Raw genomic sequence first — 24725 nt, 5'->3', positions numbered from 1 at the left:
GAACCTCGCTAAGTTAAGAAATTCCTTATCCCTCCCAGATGCGGAAAAATTAGTTCACGCTTTTATTACATCAAGATTAGATTATTGCAATGCACTTTTATCAGGATGCTCCAGCAGAAACTTGAGTAAACTCCAGTTAATTCAAAATGCTGCAGCCAGGGTCCTCACTAAAACTAGAAAATTTGATCATATCAGCCCAGTCTTATCGGCCCTTCACTGGCTTCCAGTTAAATTCCGTATTGATTACAAAATTCTTTTACTCACGTATAAATCCTTATATGGTCTCGCCCCTGAATACTTGCAAGACCTCATCACACACTATGAACCACCAAGATTACTCAGATCTGAGGGCGCCGGCCTCTTACTAGTACCCAGAATTCATAAGACTTCAGCGGGGGGGAAAGCCTTCTCCTACAAAGCCCCTCAGCTCTGGAACAATCTTCCAGCTAGTGTTCGGGACGCAGACACAGTCACTATGTTTAAGTCTAGGCTCAAAACACACTTGTTCAGTTTAGCCTTTGGCAACTAACCTCTGTCTAGTTTAAGGTTGTCATTTCAGGAACTCATGGACATGGAGAATCAGGGTAGATCTGGATGATGTGCTCACAATTTGTCTTGTTTGAAGCGGAAGGATGTCTTTGCCTGAGCTCCTTCTGGTTTCCCTCCTCCCAGTCTGTTACAGTCAGATCCATCACTACACTAATGAAACTATTCACATGCTCTTATTCTCTGCTGCACTCAACTGAACTAACTGCTTCCCTTTACTGTTTTACTGTTTTCTGAGAGAATGGTGGCCCACTGATGGAAGATTGTTTGCTGGATTCTCCTACAGACCAGACCAGACCAGACCAGCTGCTCACCTTATTATTATTATTATTATTATTATTATGTAGCATAATGACACTTCATTGGTGATCATTTAAAATTCAATCTATAGTTTGATCAGAGGAGGATGGGTCCCCTTTGTGAGTCTTGGTTCCTCCCAAGGTTTCTTCTTCCAGCCTCGAGGGAGTTTTTCCTTGCCACTGTCGCCTTTGGCTTGCTTGCATTGGGCTTTGATTTAAATGTTCTGTTTTGAAACTGGGAAGCTGCTTTGTGACAACGTCAGTTGTAAAAGGTGCTATACAAATACATTTGATTTGATTTGATATACTGAAATATTATCTGATTCTTTCTTCATACTGGATTTCTTCTGCTCAACAGCTTGGGGCCTCCTGTTATAGTATTTTTCATTTCATAACGTGCCAGATGTTTTCAAAGTGTCTGAGTAGATTAGCATGTCTCTTTTACTACTTTCCTGAATGAAATATATTGTCTGGAAGGCAGCATGTTGCTAAAACACCTGTGTATATCATTCAGCATTAACGTTACCTTCACAGATGTGCAACTAACCCATGCCAGGTGCACTAATGCTCACATATACCATCACAGTTCCTGGCTTTTGAATTGTGCACTCATAACAAAGCTAGATGTTTCCTCTCCTCTTTAGCCCTGAAGACGTGGCATTCACAATTCAAAATAACATCGAATTTCAATTCATTCAAATTTTGATTTGTCAGACCACAGGGCACTTTTCCACTTTCAGGCCCAGAGAAGGCGGCAGTGTTTCTGGATTTGCTTTATATATGGTTTCTTCTTTGCATTATAGAGTTTAACCTGCATGTGTGAATGCAGTGACAATGTGTCACAGGCTGTGGTTTTGGGAAGTATTTCTGAGCCCATGAAATGATTTCCACTATAGAATCATGTCTGTTTTTAATGCAGTGCATGTTTTAATCTCTGCATTAAAATATCAAAATAACAGCCAGCAATTGGTTTGAGCCTTGTCTCTTGCCAATAGAGATTTCTCTGGACTCTGCATTTGATATTATGTAATATTAATCTCATCTGAGATTCAGAATTAGAATCACTTTATTGTTCTCCACATTTAACCCAATCAGTGCAGTGAAACACACATTTACACACACACACTAGTGAACACTAGGGGGCAATGAGCACACGGGGAGCAGTTGGTGGCACTTTAGTCATGACCTGCTGGCTCTGGAGATCAAACCAGATCCTCTCTGTTTTAGAAACTCTCCAGATTTTTTGCTATTTTACACTGAGAAATGTAATTCTTGAATTGTTTCATTCATTATTTGCCCTGTGCATTCTTTCACAGAGTGATTAAACCCTCTACATCTTTAATTCTAAAAGACACAACCGTGCTGAGAATTTCTTTTAAAAGGCATCAGTTTCATTAACCAGTTGCTAATTAATCAAATTTATTTTTTGTAGAAAAAAGTAAATGAAAAAAAAAAAAAAATATATATATATATATATATGCTTAATTTTAACCTTTGAAATACTGTCTTTGCAATGTATAAAATTAAATATTTGAATTAAATTTCTTGTACATCTTTGCATTCTGTTTTTAAATACATTATTTACATTTGCATAATATATTTATAAACCAATTGCTGGGTTGACAAATTGAACCAACTTGGGTTATTTCAACCCAACCAATTTTTTTGGAAATGGGGTTTGAAAAAATAAATTAATAAAAATTAGTACAAATGGTGTCAGCAGCACAAAGATGTTTGTCTGCTGCAGTTGTTTATGAGAGTGATGGCATGAGAGAAAAATCATTTCTGCAGTCTGGTTGTTGTAACCCTCATTATTATATTTCTTACAAATGAGGGCCAGGGTTTGACAGGTCAGCCATGATTTCCTCTGCACACTACTTGGTTCTGGTGGTGTGCAGGTCCTGCAGGGTACTGACACCAGTACTCTTTTATGCAGATTGAATTATAGGTTTCAATTAGTGAATGCCATGTTTGGTGGCTGAAAAGCATTAGAACTCAGATGGAGGAGGTGATTATAAATAACAGCTGTGTAGAACTGAACTTAAACTTCAGCTGGCGAAAGAAGGAAGTATCTTAGTATGGTGGCATTCTTGTATCAGTTATATGCATGTTTTGAGATATTGTCCTGCTGGAAGTTCACACCAGAGGCAGGTATTTGGCAAAAGACAGGTTTTCCTCAAAATATGAGATTTTATGAAGTCATTGGGACCAAATATTCCAATAAAAAAAAATAAATAAATTCACAAGGTCTCTGAGGAACAACAACCCCATGTTCAGCATACGTAGCCCCAATTCTTACTGTCTTATATGAATGTTGGCAGCTATTATTGGGGTCATTCATATCAGTTCATTCATTATCTGTAACTGCTTATTCAGGGTCACGCTGAGTCCAGAGCCTACCTGGAATCATTGGGTGCAAGGCAGGAATACACCCTGGAGGGGGCGCCAGTCTTTCACAGGGCAACACAGACACACAGATACATTCACTCACACCTACGGACACTTTTGAGTCGCCAATCACCAACGTGTGTTTTTGGACAGTGGGAGGAAACCCACGCGGAAACGGGGAGAACACACCAACTCCTCACAGACAGTCACCCGGAGCGGGAATCGAACCCACAACCTCCATTTTTTTACAAACTCAGTATCACTGCTGGACTGAGAATAGTCCAACAACCCAAAATATCATGTATAAAGTGTCCTGTGACCACTGATGCAAGTTCAGTGGACAGTGAGTGGGCAGTTTTTAATAACTCCAGTAGCACTGCTGTGTCTGATCCATTTGTACCAGTGCGACTCTCGCAGTAACTCTGTGGTTCTGATTATTGAGGAAAGGAGGGGTCTAAGCAGTAGAACAACACACGGAAAGTCATGTTTATGGTTAGGACAATGAATGTAGAAACAAACCAGTAAACATTTAGCCGTTGATTCAACGTTGAAATAACGTAATGACTGCCGTCTAATCAACGTTCTCTTAAGGTTGAAAATGAAAGTTGAAAAGACGTCGAAACACAGACATTGAAAAGACGACTATTAAACGTATTTTGGACGTCCGTTGACGTTATTAACTGGTTCCGATACTGATTACTTGTATATAACGCATTTTGGACGTCCACTGACGTTATCGATTGGTCATCACTTGATAACTAACTTATTAAGATGGATTTTGGACGTCCATTGACGTTTAAAATATGTCCTTGACGGACAGACTACTTTTAGACCTATTTTGAACGTCCAGGGACGTTCCTAGTTTACTGGGAAGAAGGTCGTTTTAATCATCGGGGTAAGACACATCCTCCACATTCCTACTGTCCTGTTGAGAGTACTGTGGTGCTGTGTGGAGCTCGGTAGTGGGCGCTGGAGCGAACGGTGTTCTGTTCATTTCTATCGTTCGTGCCATGTTTGCGGAAGTGTTTTCATTGAGCTGATCTGACAGATACACGTTAGTGAAGTTTAGTCAAAAATGGACGTTAAAGCCTCAGATTTTCAGTAGTAAACAAAGTGACACATTCCTGTATCCGCTCTTCTCTCTCCTTTAGAAAGATGAATCTGCCAAAGGGACCCGACTCTTTGTGTTTTAACAAAGACGAGTTTATGAAGGTAACGTTACGCTCTGTAAACTAACGACAACGGCGCTTTATATCTGCACTGTTTTGCACATAAACTCAATTTACAGCATTGTTTTTGCTTTTACTGCTCTCTACACATTTACATTTATCGCTACATGACCATTGTTAGCGCTAAGAGCTTTAGCCAAAAGTTAGTTGCTCTCTGAAGCACGTAGTAATGTCTTAACGGCTTTTTTAAACCGCTGCAGCCACTAAGTTTAGGTTGCGTTAACATTCGTCAGCTTTTTTATTCGCGTATTTCATGCCTCCTTAAATTGTGCCAATTTTCGAATGTAATTTTAACTTTTAAATTTAACTGCTGCAACCATTTAAGGTGGAACGGAAAATTCTAATAAGAACCAACTCTTATTCAACGGCGTACAGCTGTGACGTATAATTAATAAGACAATAAATACGTTCTTAATAATATCAGGTAACAGTTAGCTACTTTGCTAACCTGCCTTAAACCGTTTTCTGCACCAACTGATGCTAATGTCATTTAATTTTGCACTAACGTTTTCCAAACTCTTTTTGTATTTTAGAAATGTACAGGCTTTTTACTGTATTTTCTAAGAGTTTTGTCTATATTAATACTCTGTGATATTGTCTCTTATTCAAAAGGCAGTCAGAGTGAAACACTCTTTATAACTTCAGTGTGAGTGGGTTTCTATGTAATGTGGCTTGTATGAGGTCACAAAAACAAGCTGACAAAACATACATGACTTAAGAAGTAGGTACACTTACATCCCCCACTTTGATTGTTTGCTACTGTTTTGAAACAATCAAATGTACCATCCTTGTTTAAAAACTGCTAAAATAAAAATGTGAAGAAAAAAAATATTGAGGTCAGTGCCCCTTGTGTAGTGCTAGATAAATTCTTCTATAGGTGCAGAAAACGTGGCTCCATAATGAAGAACAATATAATTACATGTCGTGCAAATTACTGAGCTTATTTCCCACCTCATTTTTTAATGCTCTCCCTATGTTGTGTTTGTACTGGAAAATAGTGTCCACCAGCACTTCTTGCTGAATTCCACCATGGCTGCACTGGTCTCCATCTTCTCTGAGGACACAGAACTGACTAAAACAGCTAGTCCTCTTCCTCTCACGTTCCTCCTTCTCTTGAATGTTCCATCTCTGTGTTTTGCAGGATGACTTTGACGTGGACAGCTTTGTGGCTGAGTGCAGAAAGCATGTCCAGCTGGAGCAGATGCGAGAAGATCTGGAGCAGTATTACAAGCTCCTCAAAACTGCCATGGTCGAGCTCATCAATAAAGACTACGCAGATTTTGTCAACCTGTCCACTAATCTTGTGAGTGTGGGATTTGGCCACAACAAGTACACCAACAAGTTAATTACAGTTTGTGGTTTAATCTGTGACCACTTTATGTCTATAGGTTGGAATGGATAAAGCCCTCAACCAGCTTACTGTTCCTCTGGGTCAGTTACGTGAAGAAGTGCTGGTAAACACTTTAAAGATTATCTTCATGGGCAATTATTACACAGTTTATGTATGTAACGATGTTCCCTATAATTTATGTGTATTGCCATGCCTAATGTAGCATTCTCTTCACTTGAGCAGAGTTTGAGGTCATCAGTCAATGAAGTAATCCAAGCCATAGACACGCAGTTGTCCAAGCAAGATGACATTCAAAAGAAGAAGGTATGTTTTTCTATTGATTTGCTTTATTAATATCAGAAGATGTGAAGTGGATTGAGAGTATATCAGAAGAGTTATTAACAGCTTAACTCTATGGCAGCCATGACTTGAGTGTGAGTAGGTTGGAGGGGTTATGATTGGATTATACACCTCACACCACAGGTTAATCTGAATATCTAAGACCTACCTGAAACTTTTGCAAATGTTGGACAGACAAAATCCATCAAATTGTGCATTATTTGTTTTTCTATAGGCAGTTTTAGACTTTTATCATGCATCTCATCTCATTTACACTTATTTGTACTTCAAACCAGATCTGTGTATTAAGACTCATCCAAGTCGTTCAGTCGGTGGAGAAGATCGAGAAGATCCTACACTCTCAAAACACCAAAGATACATCATCTCTAGAATCAAGCAGGTGACTTCAGTTGTAAATCATTTACAGATATTAATGCATCTGAAGTTGAATGAGCAAGATCCTGTTTCTTCTGGTTTTCTGTTACATTTTATTTCTCCAAAAAGGGAGGGGCTTTGCAGGCTCACTAATTTAACTTGAACATCTATCAGGGAGCCAGTTAACAGTTGACTAAAGGAATTGAATAGAAATATCAACTACAGCTTGAATATGTTGGCGTAACTCTTTATTCGGTTTCTTTGAAGTCCTCTGCTAGCGGGGCAGATTCTGGAGAGGATTGCCACTGAGTTCAATCAGCTGCAGTTTCATGCTGTCCAGAGCAAAGGCATGCCACTGCTGGACAAAGTGCGACCGGTGAGCCCTGCTTTCACAGTCACACTCTTTCTCTCCCCATCCATGAGCACTCAATGCAAAAGTAAAATAATAGAAAAGCTGTATGTTACACGATATATTGAATTAAAATGAGACGGTTTGCACTGTCTGTTTTTCTTATTTTGGTTTGGTTTTTTGTTTGTTAGAGGATTGCAGGCATCACTGCTATGCTCCAGCAGTCTCTGGAGGGTCTGCTGATCCAGGGTCTGCAAACATCAAATGTAGACATTGTGCGACACTGCCTTCGCACCTACGCCACTATCGACAAGACCAGAGATGCAGAGGCACTAGTGGGACAGGTTTTAGTCAAACCATACATGGATCAGGTGGCTTTATATACGTAAATCTTGATAGTTCAAATAAATATATGAAAAATGATACACTGAATAAAGGCCAAAAACTAAATGGAGAACATGGTGTTTTGAACAGGTCATAACTGAGCAGTTTGCGAAGTCCAGCCCTAACGGTCTTCAGCTGATGTACGCAAAACTTCTGGAATTTGTGCCTCATCACTGTAGACTGCTGCGAGAGGTCACCGGAGGGACCATTTCCAGGTGTGTTGGAATTTTTTTATGCCGCATTAAACACTGGTTCCGCTGGACTGCTTTGCTTTTGAATGTAAACTGTCGGCTCAGGTTCAAACCAGGAGCTTTTGTTGTTTCACCAAGAAAGCTACTTTGTGTGTGTGTGTGTGTGTGTGTGTGTGTGTGTGTGTACAAAAATACAATATACATATATAAAAAAAAAAGCATGTGTTTTGATTTGCTCTGTTCGTGTTGATAATGTATTAATAATTAAATTTAAGTGTTTTTTAAATAATAAATTAACGTAAAGTGACAAAAGAATGTGAGTAAGATTGAATTTTTAATTACAACAATATTTTGCAAAAAAACACTTTTAAATGTATTTGTACCCCCAATATTATTATTTTTCTGTGATTGTACATTTTATTTTGTGAAACGTTGTTTGTAAAGCACTTTGTGACTTTTATGTTGCTCTACAGAGAAGTTTTATTTACGTATTTAGGCTCAGTTTTTCTATTTGTCTGGTTGAAAGCATGTGAATATGTGATTAGATACAATCCTGATCACTGTGCTATTGTAGATTAGGAACATGATGATGCTGTTACATATGTAACACTGTCTAAGCTCTTACTTCACATTGTTTACTTTTAGCAACAAAGCTGACATCGTGCCAGGTTACGACTTCCTGGTCAACTCTGTGTGGCCTGAGATTATTAAAGGTGTTGAGGGAAGGATTTCTTTTCTTTTCAATCCTGGAAACCCAGATGCATTTTACGAGGTGAAAAACAACATAAAGACAACATATACACGTGTGCACATCTGTGATATTTAATGATATTTAATATGCCGTCATTTTGGCAAAGTAAACTATGTGAATGACACTAACCTGCCTTTTGTCTTGTGATTTTGCAGAGATACTGCATTAGCATGGACTTTGTACGGAAGTTTGAAAAACAGTGTGGCTCTCAGTCGAGTGTAAAGAGACTCAGAGCACATGCGTCATACCAAAGCTTCCACAACAAATGGAACCTCCCTGTGTACTTTCAGCTACGGTAAGTTCCAGACCGTGAAGAAGATGGTTTTTATAATGAATACTGCAAACTCATCAACTTTCTGCAACTCTTTACCTTTTTAAAGATGCCAGTCACAAAAGAACCACATGGATTGGATGAATTTTACAATTTGAAAAGGGATGCCAGGTGTCTTTTCAGCAGATAATTTTGAAAGAATCCCTCCTCTCCCTGAAACAAAATGTCCTATGGCAACCCACTGATAAAATAGTACATTTTTATGACCCAACCATTTGGAACTAAACATACGTTACACAAAAATGAAGAAGGAAAAACAAATCAGAGCTATTTTAAAAGAGCTTGAGCATTTCTTTCTTCTACAGTCTGTGAATTGTGGCTTAAATATGACCATTGTAGCATTTAAACTGACTTTATTATTTTTTGGACTGTAGTAACTGCTATCACAGCTTGGTGGCAGTTTGCAACAGGGGCAAATATTAGCTGTCATTATGGATCCAGTAGAACCCAAAATTAAGGATGTCTGCCAAATATTCTAAATGTTTTTTTCTCTTTAGCCATTGTTTGTGGGCTTTTAAATGTTGGTATGGTAAATAATTATTTCACTCTATATCCTGGAACATTAGTAAAGTTTCATGGAAGCTGTCTATGGATGTTCCTCTTGGATGCAACATGTGTGAATCAGTGCGTGAGATCGATAGCTGTGTAAGGTTTGGACAGTGTGTGCTTTGGCCTGTTTATTTTGAGCCCCCACATGTTGTAAAGTCCAGTCTTCTGCTTACTGCTAGCTTACTTACAGAATTTGGTTTGTTTTCCAGAACTGATTCAAAACCATTCTCATTATGCAATCGATTGTGGCTGTAACTGGAGTTAAGCTTGTCCATACTGTTTAAAACAGTACATTACATTTCCGCCTTAACACTAAATATAAATACGGGGATTGTCCAGGTTAAGAATTTTAGCATTTTTGTTTTCCTTTCAAGTCAAGTCTCAAGCAAATATATATTTAAATTTTTCAATTTGTCAAGTCCTTTTTCTCTGTGTCCAGCTTTAGGGTGATAAGTAGTATACAGGAGGTTCTCGGGTTACGTCAGTCCCGAGTTACGATGTTTCCTGGTTACGACACATCTCCCATTTACTGTATAAAGCCTTGTTTCGACTTAAGTGGTTTTGTTTGTTTGGTGTGCGCGGCGGAAGAATACACGGTTACAGAGGAGGATAGGGGTTCGGATAGGATAAGTGCTTACAGTATGTTATTTACGTACAGTATGTACGTGTGTTCCGACTTACACCGAAAATTGGTTTACGACGCGACGTAGGAACAGATCAACGTCGTAATTTGAGGACCCCCTGTGTATGAAGTATGAAAAGTATATTTATTTTGTTCTCTTTATGGTAGATGATCATTTTTATTATTACTTTTATTTAAATAATGTGTACAGCAGCATGAATATTTTTCACTTATTTTTATGTATAACAAACAAAACAGATAATCAACAGACATTGATAATAACTAGTCACTCAAATAATTTCAAAATCCAGCAGTATCCAGAGTATTGCACAAAGCAGGATTTCTTAGTTTAACCAAGTAACCACAGCCCAATGTTAGACCTGTCTAGTAGGAAAGGAGCCAAGGGACATTTGGGCTTGCAATATCTGGCTAATTAAATAATCCCAGTCACAAGTTAGACACCTAAAATATAATCTCTCTTCATCAAAATCGCATATCCACTAACACCTTAAAATAAATCGATATAACTCTAGAGTTTTGAATTTGTTCAGTACTCGTGGATCTGTGAATAAACAATTACTTCCCCACCTCTATCTCTATTGGTTCCTTAGGTTTATGATGTAAGAAACCCTGGCTGTCTGTGTTTGCCAGTTTAAGGCCAACACACTTGAATATATTTTGAAGCATATAAAAACATCACACACACATATTAACGAGGTAAAAATCTTGAATATTACATGCCATCTGGAATCTTGAATCCCTTATGATACTTGTCCAAGCTTACTTTCCCATATGATCATTTCTCCCTCACCATGTTACCTGCTATCGTAAATGTGATCTTGAAGCACTGTATTCACGCTGTAATGTGTAGCCACATCTGTGAAAACACCATATAAGCCTCAGATTTAGGTTATTTATTGAGTGCCACTATTCCGCTTTCCGATGTATATGTGCTGTGTGTTCCCTGACCTCTTGGTTTGGATATGTTTTTCAGGTACAAGGAGATTTGTGGACATTTAGAAAATGCTATCACAGAGGGATTAGGACCAGCTCCAGGTAAAGTCTATATACTGTGATGGCTGTATGATTTTAATGTGGAAGGGACAGAAATACTGGTGTCAAATTCATTTTGGTTCTCTTTAATTTGTGAAAAACAATCCCATTTATGTTCATATCAATGCTCACTTTTTCCCCCTCTGCGTCTTGTATGTGTGTTTATAGTGGGCAGTCGCTACCGGCTGCAGGTGACGGAGGTGTTATGGAGCTGTATTTGCAGGTGTTGGGTAGAGCACATTTACTTGCCACCGCTGGCTCATCGTTTTTGGAAGCTGACGCTGCAGCTGCTCTCCAGATATGCCTCCTTCCTCACTGAGGTACAGAACTGCAACACAAAGGCTCAAAAGGTCTTGTCTTGAAGTACCAGCTTTAAATCTTACTGTGCTCTCTGTAGGAGGCCTAATGTGACAGTGGCTTTACAGGTTCAGCTTGTTAGGGCTTTGCAACATGAACCCCCCTAATTTTTCATCAATTTCCTCATACTATTTTCAGTAATACACTTTCTGGTTTCTTTATGGCTCTGTAGGTCCTAACGAAAAATGCACCTCCTGAAAGCACCAAAGACCCAGTGAGACCGCTTCCGAGCTCGGCCTCCTCTACGTCAAGCCGCACGTCTCAGGATGCAGACAGCGAGAGTGGAGGCCCCACAGCCCTGTCCACCAAACAGCTGGTCTTCATTGCTGCTGATGTGGACCACTTAATGGAGCAGGTACTCTGGAGTAGACAGGCCAAGCAGAAAACACATTAGATTACATTTCATACCTGTCAACTTGGGGATATCAAAATAAGGAAAACAACATACTCCTTACCTTCGACAAGGCTACACACAGTGAATCCTAAAATCTCTTGTAGACAAACACTTGCTTTAAAATATCAGTGCAACAAGGACGGAGATCTTTTAGAAGAAGAGTTCCTTTAAGAAGTCATGTCTGTCTGTGTGCCTGAGGCTCGCGAGTGCGTGTCAGAAAGAGAGCGAGCAAGAGGAGAGAGTAAACACAGAATAGAAAGAGAAACATTGTGATCTTAAACTTGCTTTTGAAATAAGGGTCAAAAGCCCAAAGCCCCCAGTGGAAAGCAGCTAGAAACCTAGTTGTCTGAGCAGTTTCTGCACTGTGTTTTGTTTCTCTAATAATCTAATCCATTTTTCTGAGGTTCCTTGGATAAAACTGCTGTTTGTGTTCTTGTGCTTCCAGATTCCAGAAATCTCTGACATGGTCAAAGAGAAGCTGGAAGGAATAGGTTTCAAAAACTTTGACATTGTTTCAGGCATGGCTCATTGGTTTACTTGTTATTTTGATTTTTAAAAAAATAATAATCAAATGATCTCAAGAGCTATGGCTTATCCTTTTCTCTTTTGTCTTTTATTTTGTAGAGGCCTTGAACGACTCCAAAACTGCCCTGTCTATGTGCGTCCCGACACTGAACAACAGAATGACACAGAATTTGACAGAGAGGAGCTTCCGCTTCCTGAAAAATGCTTCGGAAGTCCCACGACTTTATAGACGGACAAATAAGGTCTGCTCAAGCACTGGGCGTGCTACCTGTAATCACTGCAGAATCAAAGCGTAGTGTTTAATGCATCTGGGGTGGGCTGTTTTCAACCTGGTTTCATTCCTGACTCAGGCAACCACACCACTGTATACCTATACAGTGCCTTGGGCAAGACTCCTAATGCTATATACAACAGTTCTTGATATATTTAAAATCAATGCCACCTTTTTTTTTGTTTGTTTGACAGGAGGTGCCCACCCGAGCCTCAGCCTACATGGATAACGCTTTGCAGCCGCTACATCAGCTGGTCAATGACTCCACAGGTGTTGTGAAGGACTCCATCATCCACCAGTGGCTTCGTGTTACACTTTCAGACTGCACCCACAGGTAGAGTGTATACATGTGTGTGGACAAAATGAAATCCTCAGGAAATGTTTAGGACTGTGGTGTTCTGGGATGACTCTTGTTGTCAGATAAAACTAAAGGAATTACACAGTGGATCACCTAAGCCTTTCTCACTCTCTCTCAGATACTTTGAGACCATATCTGATGTCCTGAGCTCTGTGAAGAAGATGGAGGAGAGTTTGAAGAGGTTAAAACAGGCCAGGAAAACGGCCACTACCAGCACAGCAGGAACCAACACCGGGCCATCGGACGACGGCAAGATCCGTCTGCAGCTGGCTTTGGATGTAGAATATCTTGGAGAGCAGGTACAAAATGCCATGACCATTTTTGTTAGATTTCCCAATCATAGTTTTCCTAATTTTCCACCCTAGGTATCTCCAGCTTCATTTTTAAGGACAAATAGACATTTTCAGAATGACTCTGAATGTGTAATTTACACAGCTCCAGGGTCCCGGGGTTGTGAGGTCAAACCCTGCCTCAGGTAATCTCTGTAAGAAGCTTGCTGTGTTCTCCCTGTGTCTACATGGGATTCCTCCCACAGTCCAAAAAATAGGTAGTGATGTTGGTAGTGATTGGCGATTGACTGTGAGTGTGTGATGCCCTGTGATGGACTGGCGCCCTCTCCAGTGTGGGAGCCTGCTTTGCGTCGGGTAGTTCCCAATTGGGTACATGAAAATCAAATTTAAATAGTGTGTGTATGGCAAAAATAATAATAATAATAAATTCTGATATTCTACTTCATTGTAAATTTTATCAGCTCCACTGATCATATTGGTGCACTTTGTGGATCCTCTCTTGCTCTTCATACCTTGTTAGCCCCTTTTCACCCTGTTCTTCAATGATCAGGACCTCCACAGGACCACCACAGAACAGATATGTATTGAGTGGTGAATCATTCTCATTGGTGGCGATGTGCTAGTGTGAGTTGTTTTGATGTGTGTTGATCAGACACAGTAGTGCTGCTGGAGTGTTTAAACAGTTTGCCCCCTCACTGGTCTCTGAATAAAACACATCTACATTTACTCCACCTTGTAGATGCAAAATATAGAAGTATTATTGTATGTATTTAAGGCAAAAAAAACCAGTAATCACTCACTTATCGTGGAAATCCGCGAAGTAGGGAAGCTATATTTATTTTAATATTCATACATTATTTTAGTAGTTGTACACTATTTTAAGAGCGGAGAGGGGTGGCTGAGCACAAACGACTGGGATACATAGCAGCATTCTCTGGTTAGTCGCTTTCCATCTGTCAACCAATTATGTGTTGTTTACAATCTCATGTCTGCAAGTAGCGCTTCAAGGGACCATATATTAATTATATATTAATTAAATACATTAATTACATTACAATAATATTTATTGGAAACTCGCGAAACAGCGAGTCTGCGAAAAGTGAACCGTGAAGTAGCAAGGGACCACTATATATATATATATATATATATATATATATATATATATATATATATATATATATATATATAATTTGATATTATAATATTTTGAAATATATATTTATTAAAATAATGGATTGTTATTTTTAGTTGTATTTTATTCAGTCGTTTTAGAACAATCTTCATCTCTGTTCATTGTTCTGAAAACATAAAAAATTAATAAATATATTCATTACTGCTTGTAATTTCATGCAAAGTAGGCACAGTTTGAGCATACCAGAATAATTGTATTTAACGGTAACTATGGCACTTTTATATTGTTGATACCAAGCTTTAAAATTGATAACAACTTAATTTAATTAATTCATTATCTGTAAGCGCTTATCCAGTTCAGGGTCGCGGTGGGTCCAGAGCCTGAGGCACAAGAAGGGAATACACCCTGGAGGGGGCGCCAGTCCTTCACAGGGCAACACACACACATTCACTCACACACTCACGGACACTTTTGAGTCGCCAATCCACCTACCAACGTGTGTTTTTGGACTGTGGGAGGAAACCCACGCAGACACAGAGAGAACACACCACACTCCTCACAGACAGTCACCCGGAGCGGGACTCGAACCCACAACCTCCAGGCCCCAGGAGCTGTGTGACTGCGACGCTACCCGCTGCACCACCGTGCCGCCCTTAACAACTTTAACATAACATTGATACCAAGCTTTTGATCTTAGACTCCAAAGTGTGTATTTTTAAGTACAAAGGTAACAAGGTCTGTTTCTTTAAACAGATTCAGAAGATGGATCTCCAGCCGAGTGACATCGCCATGTTCTCCGCTCTACTGGACCTGGTGAAGGAAGCACGGGACTTAGCCACAGCAGAGCAAGCCGGCTCCTAGGGGTCAGTTCCAGAGAGCCCACAACAGCCTTTGTGATTGGAGACGCCTGATCTGAATGGCTTCTACATGCTCTAAACTGTGAAGGGAGGAAAAGGACTGCCTGCAATTGTCCTTAATTTGCTGATCAAAATTGCAGTTATGAAATTACTGAGGAATCACAGCTGATCTGGGGGCATTAAACTCCACCCGTGCAGTGAAGAAGCACACTACAAGAATGTGTCTAGACGCTCATGTTATTTATTGTTCTGTCCTACTTGGTAATATGTAACAGAATAGGATCAATGTCACTGGTAACATGGTTAGATTATATATTATGCAATGTGAATTCTAAACACGTAAGGATTCAAGGTGCGAACACTTCCTTTGTGAAGTGACCCGGCCAAGGGGTTAGCGTGTCAAGATGTGTCACAATGTTGTTATGGCCCGTCGTGCACAGTTACATCAAGTAATGACAGGCAACGTGACAACATCTGACTCGAAACCTGGTCATGAACTGAGCACTGTCTGTCAGAATCAGATATCAGCATCACATCTGCCAGTGTCTCATCTGTGGCCAGTCTAAACAAAGCTCTGTGCCCTGTAGAACCTTACTGGATTGTTTCTGACATTTTAAACACCATGCTAACATGGCAGATAATATTTACTTGTTCTTTTACTGGGAAAAAATTGGGATCTCTGTACCTTTTAACCTCAGCTTTGACAATAAAGGGTTTGGATAAAAAGACCTGTGTCGGTGCTTGTAGTTATTATTCCCACAGTTCTCATTATAGAGTACACACAAAGGGCACAAAGTCTGCAAATGCACATCAAAATGCTGCAGTTTTTCATCTAGGAAAAAGAAAAAAAGAACAGTCACCTTTATTATTCCCCTTAGTGGAATTATTTCTCTGCATTTAACCCATTCATTTTAGTGAGCACACAAACACACACTTAGTGAGCAATTATTCACACACACTAAGAGCAGTGAACACACACACACAACTGGAGCAGGGGGCTACCAACCTCCTCAGCGCCCTGTGAGTAGTTTGGGGGTTAGGTGTCTTGCTCAAGGGCACTTCAGCTGTGAATGATTTTTTTCCTGCCAATCCCGGGAATTAAACTGGGGACTCTCTGACCTCACGTCTTTAAACTTAAGGCCATGGCTTACCCCAGACTGAGTTCCAGGTTATTAAAGGTGCAATGTGTAAGATTTAGTGGGATCTAGAGGTGAAATTGAAAATTGTTCCCCTGCATTTAAAGGCAGTGTAAGCAATTACTTACCATTTGATAGCCCTCCGTCCTGTTTGCATACTGGAAAGAGATTCTGTGTTTGTACACATCCCTCACTCGTTAAATGGGGAAAAAAATATGGGTCTCGGCCCAGTGATTCCTAGTAGCAGGTCCTTATTTACAAACGAAAACATTGTTTTGTATTCTGTTTCTAATACAGATGCACCAACATTTTACACACTGCACCTTTAATTGAACAACTTTTACACAGACCTTGAAAACTTAGAATATAACTTAATTTTATTAAATTAATTTGTTAAATATTCATTCATTCATTCATTGTCTGTAAGCGCTTATCCAGTTCAGGGTCACGGTGGGTCCAGAGCTTACCCAGAATCACTGGGCACAAGGCGGGATCACACCCTGGAGGAGGCGCCAGTCCTTCGCAGGTTTGGTAAATGTGTATTTTTAAATTAAAATATAAACAATCAAACAAAATGACATACTATTAATGTGGGCGATAAGATATTTATTTTTATTGTGATAAATCCCTTCACAATGTTTTTCTGATATTATCAGTGCTTAAATAACACTGATCTGCCACATGATCAATTTCAAACAGTGCATTATTCAGCAGCACGTTGTGTGAAATAAAAAGTAAAAAGTGTGCTTAGCCTTTAAAGGAACACTAGGTAAAATTTAGCAATTTTGCTCCTGGGCTCCCCCTAGAGTTGCAGAGTGTAATTCACTTTAATATCACTGCCCTGAAATAAAGAAAGGGGGGGGGGTCCTATCCTCCTACATAAGTTACATAGTTCAGTTTCTTCAGTGCTGAGCCCAGAGTAGCACTGAGGCAGGCCCTGTTCTCCCTATTATAGGTCAGTGCAGCATCAAAATGATTTTGAAACTGTACTTTTAAGGGAAAAATACTACGTAATGTTGCTTTAATAGTGTTAGTGTTCAAAATATATCTAGCACTACTGTGCCTGTTATCAAGCCTCAGAAAAGCCAAATATTGTGATACATAACATGAAAATGCCCAAGTATCACAGCCATGTGTATTGTTTGCCATATCGCCCACCCCTGCTTTGCTGTTTATAAATAAATGGAGTTTACACGGATGGGTTCCTTATCTTTCCAAGCATAAGAATGGCTCGAGAGTTGACCTCTGCAACGGCAAAAAAGAATGGTCTGTTGACAGTGACTTTGAGGGGCACTCTTTCATCCAGAGGCGTACTCTGAACCTCTGAGCCTTCTTCGGACATCTCAAAAAGGACCTTGTTGTACACCTGTCAGACACACACACATATAACAGTGCTGTTTAGGTGCTTTTTTACTTGAATGATCTTAAACCAGACTGATATTTTCAACAAATAATGCAACTAATCTTTTAATTACTCAGCGTCTGCGAAGCTTTTACCTTTTCCACTGTGAAGTTTGCCTTGCTGCTGAGTCTCTCGAAGCTGGTCTCAGAGTCAAACAGGTATTTTTCCACATCCATGTCAGACAGCACTGATCTCAGGTCAACAACAGCTGTCAGGGAGAATTTAGGCAGAGACAAATCCAGATACCTACAAAACAAATCCCAAAAGAATTATAGAAATAAAAACACTACCTCCACCAGCTGCTCCGTACTGGTCCTGACTACTGACGAACTGTAAAAGAGGGCTAACAAAGTATGCAGAGCAACAGACAGTCTAGAGTGAGTGTAGAAACAAGAAGGTAGTGTGATTGTTATGGCTGGTTGGTGGATGTAGATGTACAAATGTTTATTTATGACACTGTTCTTAATATCCGCTTAATATCCACAGCAAGGGCCTGAGATTAAAAACTCTTAGAGAACTTGTGTTCTGTGAAATTATTGATCTGTGGCTACTGTCACACGTGTTAAGGCCAAGCTCTGTGGCGTGAGTATGACACTTTGACTCCTGTTTAATCATTGAAATCATTTTGTCTGTACTTCTTTAAAGCAGCACCGATATTTTGAAAGTAAAGGAGGAAGCCTGTTCACTTATGGCGCTTTTCCACTGCATTGTACCTACTCTACACGGCTCTACTTGCTTTTTGGTCCCTGATTGGTTTTCCACTTCAATGGCTTCCTTATTAATTGTAACCAGTCATGTCCCAAAACACTGTTCCTAACAGGACCCGCAGGCTTTGGAAACCACAACAACAGCATCTGTAACATTAAGCGTTGTTTACTCGTTGTCACGCCCTCATCCTGTCTGGTCTGTTTTCCCCGCCATGTGCTCTCTCAGCACATGGCTCTGTTTGGTATTGTCCTTGTCTCTGCCTTTGTTCCGCCTCCTTGTCCGTCATCCTCGTTATCCCTTTTAGGTGTGTCTCGTCTGTTGATGTATTTAAGTCCTCTTGTGTCGCCTCCTGGTATCAGTCATTTGTTTTGTTTTGTGTTATTCCTCTCCCAAGTCGTGTTGTTTCGTGTTGTTCTTATTTCTAGTCAGTTGTTCCTTGTTTTCGTTGCCTCATTTCATGTTGTTGTTTCAAGCCCTTTCATTTATTCAGTCGTCGTGTTTGCCCTCAAGTTTGTTTGTGTTTGTTTTGTTCTTTCGTTAATAAAATACTGTGTTTTAGCGTCTGCGTCCGCCTCCGTCAGTCCGCCATCCGCTAATCGTGACACTCGTTGTGTATTCACTTGTTGTTGTTTTTTTTCGGGACTGAATACAGCTCCACACGTCAGTTCAGACTGAGTTTTTCAGCTCCTTGTTGCATAGTACATCTCTTGCTGGATTCTTTCGGCCATTAGCCACCAATCTAAGGAACATTTGAACGTCTTCGGAAAGAGCACATCGTAATTTTACCAGCAGATAAAACAAATGTAATCTCTACTGAAACGTTGGAGATTTTATAAATGTCTAGTTTGTGCTGGATGTCTTCATTTCAAAGTGATTTACAGGTCACTCTGGCCAGTCAGCACTCTGCAAGTTTTAAACCTGACAGTTTAGTCCCTACTCAGCTTGCTTAGTAAAATGTACCGTTCCAGGTACCGAGTAGCAAATTCGCCAAATTGAAAAAAAAAACAAAAAACAGCAGAGTAGAGCCGAGTCGAGTTGAGTAAGTACAAAGCAGTGAAAAAGCATCATTAATAAGCTCATATACGCTTATCAGTAACTACTCACTACTCACCGCTCCTTCAGATGATTGATCCATGTTGATATGACTCCTGTCTGCAGCTTCGACTCAATGTCTTGCAGTTTGGCTCCCTCATGGGGGAGCACTAGTAGCATATAAGTCCTTTTGCTAAGGTTGAGTTTGATTACAGAGCACTTCATGCTAGAATCATTGAGGTACATGTAGTCACCCGTGTGAGTCATGAGAGGTACTTTCACAGTGGACGTCTCATTGACTCTGAAGTCTTGCAGGCTTGTCTCTTTCGGCTGGAAAGCGGTTCTCCAGTTGCCTAAGGAAGATGATGATTATGGTTATTAAAACATTTATCAAAATAAGAACAGTAACTTATAAAGAACCTTATGATAAAGGACAAGAAACACACACCTTTGAAATGTACAGAGCTTGCGAACAGTAGGTTTGTTCTCTGATTGATGTCTGTTAACAGGTTCTGGACCTTGCTGTCGGAGGTCTTCTGAATGAAGTTGTTGACCTGAGCTTTGGCCACTTCGGGCTGAGAGAAGTCCACTGCTCGAACGAAAGAGGCATCCGAGAAGTCTTGGATTCCAGTCACAAAGTCTTTAGAGAGGTCCGCTTCACTGTTTACGAAGCTCCAAACCTGGGTCCTGAGCTCATTTTGAGGGCCATCTCTCTGTGAATTGATGCCCTGAAGAGTGCGCAGCACCTTGTGGCCATCTATGAGGTAAACACAGTCAGTTCTTTCAGAGTCCCTGTTGAGTCCCAGCAACTGCTGGAAAGAGCCAGACGTTTTCTTTGATGCCCCGAGGTACAGAGTCACGAGGACACCATAGGCATTGTAAGGGGACAACAGGAGATTGCCCTTCTCCTCCTTGGGGCTGAGGGTCTTGTACATCCGCAAGCCCAGAGAGTTCTGCAGTTCGGCCAGCACGGCAGTCCGCTGTGTGAGGTTCTTCAGGCCCTCAGGGCTAGTGCCAGTTCGAGGGTCTGGCTGGATGTTGTCTTGGATGGGAGTCAGAGGATGGATGGTCTGCAGGGGCTCAGGGTCCTTGCTTTCGATGGCTTCACAGCTAATGTTTTCGTGGCTAAAGAGGTAGAAGGGATGGACGTAGACCCGATTGGATAATCCCATTGCGAGGCAGGAGAGCAGGAGAAGAGAATAGAATAACGTGTTCATCTTCATTTGTTGGTTCGGTAGTAGACCTCAGAAGACACCTGGAAGACATGAAGACATCAGAGACAACCCTTTATTTAATTTCCAGTCAAAAATGCAATATATTACTGTTAAGTAGAGATTCTTAATTTATCAGGGGATATTTCTAAAAGTAATAAGAAAGTAAGTGGGGGACACAGGAGTTAATTAAGTATTAAATATGAGAAAAAAAATATTAACAAGGTCTGGTAGAACTTCAAAAATGTCACAATTAGATAAACAGTACTTGAAGCTTTTATCGTTGACAGGAGAAAATCCTCTCCACTCTTGCTTCAGATCTGAAAGAACCCATTCATTCATTATCTGTAAGCGCTTATCCAGTTCAGGGTCGTGGTGGGTCCAGAGCCTACCTGGAATCATTGGGCACAAAGCGGGAATACACCCTGGAGGGGGCGCCAGTCCTTCACAGGGCAACACACACACTCACTCAGACCTACGGACACTTTAGAGTCGCCAATCCACCTACCAAAGTGTGTTTTTGGACTGTGGGAGGAAACCGGAGCACCCGGAGGAAACCCACGCAGATACAGGGAGAACACACCAAACTCCTCACAGACAGTCACCCGGAGCGACTCTAACCCACAACCTCCAGGTCCCTGGAGCTGTGTTACTGCGACACTACCTGCTGCACCACTGTGCCGCCCCAGAACCAATACATTGCTTGCATAAAATTGTATCTAATTATTATAACTACGGTAAATGTAACTACTTATTGTAACAATGTTATTTGTATTTATTCTAATGTTAAGGGGGCATTTTGTTTGTTGGTTTATTCCCCTTTTTTGTGCAAATAACTAAAATAGATTTTAAATCTCATATTCCCAGGAGTCTAAAACATTTGCACAGTGCTGTACCTGCAGGTTTCTTTAACAGTCTGAAAACAAGTCTCAGAAGAAAGCAAAGCGTTGGTGCGCTAAATACACTGTTCTTTTAAATACACTTGTTTCAGGTTTTTACCTCACACTAAAAATAATAACACATTCTCTTTGGCGTTTGGATCATATATTAAAAAAAATAATAAGAAGAAGAATTTAATTACTTAATTAAGTTAATTAAGGATGGATTCTGTGTTTTGCAATGTACTGTCTATCACCTCTAAACAAACATAATCAACAGAAAGGTCCTGTCTGCCTGTCTTCCTGTCTGTTGCTGAGGTCTGTGTGCTGGTGAACTATGTTTAGGGACAGATGACCCCATCTGAGTGGGAGGAGCGCCTCATAATGCACACCACGCTCTTAGCTCAGACGAAAGAGTAAACACTCAAAAGGGCAAATATGACTCCTTTGTTGTTGACTGAAGAGCATTATTGACCAGTTTACAGGAACACTGAACTGTAAAGAATGTGCTTGCCAAGGCGGCAAAGCAATGAATGAATAAATGTTCAAAGCTACGTCTGAGAAAAATTGTGTTAAACTCTATTACGCTATTTACATTGGTTCTTATTCTGATGGATTTAAGTATTTAGAACAGATGGAAATAAAAAAACACTATGTAAAAATAAAATAATTTACGTTCAAACTTAACTGAATCCATTATACACGTCTAAATGATTTTATTTTCTGTAAACAACTTTTGAACCATCCTGTTTCTTTCTGAAGAAATGAACAGTTCCTTTTTGTAGATAAGAATATTTTTGAGCCCTCCCACGTACACATTCCTCCCACGTACACATTTCTGCTTCCAAACTCCACTTGAATTTCTTTTACACACTGAAATTCAAACAGCAAATTCTTACTAGGAAAAAAGAATCAAAGAAAAAAAAAATCTGTGGGATTTTGCATATGTATATGTATTCAATTGCACCCCCCCCCCCCCCCCCCCCCGCCAACGCAACCATTCTACACCAGTCCTTGGACACAAGCTTCAATGCTAGCTTGCCTAGCCTCTGTAACATTATTAAAAAATAAAGTCACCCCGAATAAGATCCTCTGTCAAATCTCACTAACGTTAATGTTTGACTTGCCTAAACGCTTGAGTAATTGTTGTCTGTTGTCTTAGCCCAGCTGGTAAACAGCCTTCTCTCAAAACCAATGTAACCTAAGATTTAACCACCAAAGTGAGCTGGATGTTTCAGACAGGATTTTCTTACCTAAAGTTGCACCACAGGCCCCACCGCTGAAATGAGGAGCAATGGAACCTGCTGTGAGTTTTAAAACCTTGATGGAGTCATGACTGGTCCCCTGAGTTACACATTAACCTCAGAGTTAAGAAACTGATTCTCTGGATGCTATATTTCAACATGGCTTTTGAACTTCTGTGCTGAACGACAGATAGGAAGTCCACTTTTGCATCAAAGCAGTACTCAGTTTGTGACGTTGGAGGGGTTAGTGGTGAGAAGCAGGGTAATGCAGTGATTACATCAGGGGCCAGCAGGAAACTACGGGGGAAAGGGAATGAGTCATGTCCTGTTGTTATTCCTTGAACTGAGATGGAGCTGATTGGCCAATGTTGTTTTTATTTTTAATTCATCAGTGCTGTCTGCACACCCATATTTCAGAATCAGAATCAGATGAAATTGCCAAAATGTAGCACATACAAGGAATATGACATCGGTAACATCCAGTATCTGTAACTCTTATCCAGTTCAAGGTCACAGTGGGTCCAGAGCCTACCTGGAATCATTGGGTGCAAGGCGGCAATACACCCTGGAGGGGGCGCCAGTCCTTCACAGGGCATCACACACACTCACACATTCACACCTACGGACACTTTTTGAGTCGCCAATCCACCTACCAACGTGTCTTTTTGGACTGTGGGAGGAAACCGGAGCACCCGGAGGAAACCCACGCAGACACAGGGAGAACACACCACACTCCTCACAGACAGTCACCCGGAGCGGGAATCAAACCCACAACCTCCAGGCCCCTGGAGCCGTGTGACTGCGCCACCGTGCCCCCCCTCATTGGTAATATCTCAACATAAATTCCATACTGACCTAAGCTTGTTTATTTTAGTCTGGTTGTGGTTTTTCTGGCCACTCAACCGCCTGTTCTACTGACTTAATGTAAATGTGTTAATTTTCTTAACAATTCAATACATCTTCACATTTCTTGCAAAACATCAAATATATATCAAATGAAATAGCTTTAATGTGTTTTATTAATGTGAAAGTTATATATTAAACCTTTAATTAAGTGAATTTAAAGGAGCACATTAATTTTTTTTTTGTAAGAGTAGTGTTAAACAGACCAGAAATTGACCAATAATAGGACTTGCTTAATGTATGTGGTGCAGTAGTTTTGCAATAAAAGAAGTGACACAAACACATTAAGTCCACTTGTACAATAATCTGCTTCACTAATATAGTCTTTTCTAATGAATCCCCCCATTGGACACAGTTAGGGTTGTTTCCGAGGAACAGTTTGTTAGTTTACAGTCATTTTAAATGGAGCAGATCCTTCACACTTGAAAGAGACAGAAATGGAAGTGAGCTTGTTTGGAAACAGAAAGAGAACGTGACAGTGAGGAATTAGTCAGAGCAAAGTCAAAAAATGTCAGCTGACTAATGTGCTGTTTGTTTTCTGCTTATTTCAAACACAACTGAACTAAACAGCGAATGCTCTGCTGCTAGGAGGATTAGCAAGGCCAAACTGGTGCTGCTGTTTGCTAGTGGTTTTCCCGCCTGTTTTCATACATATCCCGCCCTTCGTATGCTTTGATTGGTTAGTTTTTCCTGATGATGCGCTTGGAATGGCCAATGGGATAACTTCTATTGAAATATTGGCGGAGCTTTCCTGAAAACAATAATATATACTAATAAAAAACGTGAAGGCTTTTCACTACTTTGCAATACAAACAAACAAATGAATACATTAATATAACTTGTTCAAAACTCTGTTTCATCCAGAAACTATTTTGGAAAAAAAAATAGACGATTCTTATTTTTGGTTTTGTGATGAAAATATGTTGTCCATAGATTTTTCCAGATTTCATTAATATTTATTTTATTTAAAGAGAGAGGAAAAGCCTTAATTTAAACTATGATAACCTCTAATCTATAGCATCAATTAAGCCATTTTAGAGGCGTCAAGCCACACTTGTTTAACATTGTGAATTCAGTTCAATAGGACTCCATTTCAACATGTGGAATATCTCAGGAACATCTCAAAAAATATTTAATGATGTGTACTTCATTCAGGCCCAACCCCCTTATACACAGCTGACCTTCTTCAAGTTCCTTGTGGGTGGATACTTGCGCCACCAATGAACTGTGCCTCAAACTTACACACATACACATGCACACATCTCTAACCTGCTCTGAGGCTGCAGCTCAG

At 40.2% G+C, this 24725-nt stretch overlaps 2 protein-coding genes across 3 annotated transcripts; one reads left to right on the top strand and one right to left on the bottom strand.

Moving 5' to 3' along the window:
- Positions 1 to 4167: 4167 nt before the first annotated feature.
- cog2 (component of oligomeric golgi complex 2) lies at positions 4168 to 16508 on the top strand. Of its 2 annotated transcripts, XM_066680096.1 has the most exons (19): positions 4168 to 4287; positions 4385 to 4445; positions 5604 to 5765; positions 5851 to 5916; positions 6036 to 6116; positions 6428 to 6531; positions 6774 to 6882; positions 7047 to 7226; positions 7330 to 7454; positions 8076 to 8202; positions 8337 to 8476; positions 10678 to 10739; positions 10905 to 11056; positions 11266 to 11448; positions 11933 to 12005; positions 12112 to 12254; positions 12478 to 12617; positions 12760 to 12940; positions 14817 to 16508. In XM_066680096.1, the coding sequence occupies exons 2-19, from the start codon at positions 4389 to 4391 to the stop codon at positions 14922 to 14924; spliced, it is 2193 nt and encodes a 730-aa protein (XP_066536193.1). In that variant the 5' UTR covers positions 4168 to 4287; positions 4385 to 4388; the 3' UTR covers positions 14925 to 16508. The 2 variants fall into 2 exon arrangements, with proteins under 2 accessions (XP_066536193.1, XP_066536191.1); XM_066680094.1 differs by having other exon boundaries at positions 4241 to 4445.
- A 139-nt stretch (positions 16509 to 16647) lies between these two features.
- agt (angiotensinogen) lies at positions 16648 to 22568 on the bottom strand. The gene is made up of 5 exons (XM_066680101.1): positions 22541 to 22568; positions 19647 to 20453; positions 19278 to 19551; positions 17554 to 17704; positions 16648 to 17422 (listed from the first exon to the last, which is right to left on the bottom strand). Exons 2-5 carry the CDS (start codon positions 20419 to 20421, stop codon positions 17246 to 17248), a joined length of 1377 nt encoding a protein of 458 aa, XP_066536198.1. The 5' UTR covers positions 20422 to 20453; positions 22541 to 22568; the 3' UTR covers positions 16648 to 17245.
- Between the last annotated feature and the right edge of the window lie 2157 nt (positions 22569 to 24725).

This window comes from Hoplias malabaricus, chromosome 8 (genome assembly GCF_029633855.1).
Source record: "Hoplias malabaricus isolate fHopMal1 chromosome 8, fHopMal1.hap1, whole genome shotgun sequence".
NCBI classification, from domain to species: Eukaryota; Metazoa; Chordata; class Actinopteri; order Characiformes; family Erythrinidae; genus Hoplias; species Hoplias malabaricus.
This window is presented reverse-complemented; position numbering and strand designations above follow the sequence as displayed.

Bases quoted from the DNA above. Each gene is read 5' to 3' on its own strand.
- cog2 (XM_066680096.1), top strand. From the start codon at position 4,389: ATGAATCTGCCAAAGGGACCCGACTCTTTGTGTTTTAACAAAGACGAG. The intron at 6,532-6,773 runs GTGACTTCAGTT...GTTTCTTTGAAG, and splicing joins TCATCTCTAGAATCAAGCAG to TCCTCTGCTAGCGGGGCAGA. The intron at 7,455-8,075 runs GTGTGTTGGAAT...GTTTACTTTTAG, and splicing joins ACCGGAGGGACCATTTCCAG to CAACAAAGCTGACATCGTGC.
- agt (XM_066680101.1), bottom strand. From the start codon at position 20,421: ATGAAGATGAACACGTTATTCTATTCTCTTCTCCTGCTCTCCTGCCTC. The intron at 17,705-19,277 runs GTGAGTAGTGAG...TTTGTTTTGTAG, and splicing joins ATCAATCATCTGAAGGAGCG to GTATCTGGATTTGTCTCTGC. The intron at 17,423-17,553 runs GTAAAAGCTTCG...TGTGTCTGACAG, and splicing joins CAAACTTCACAGTGGAAAAG to GTGTACAACAAGGTCCTTTT.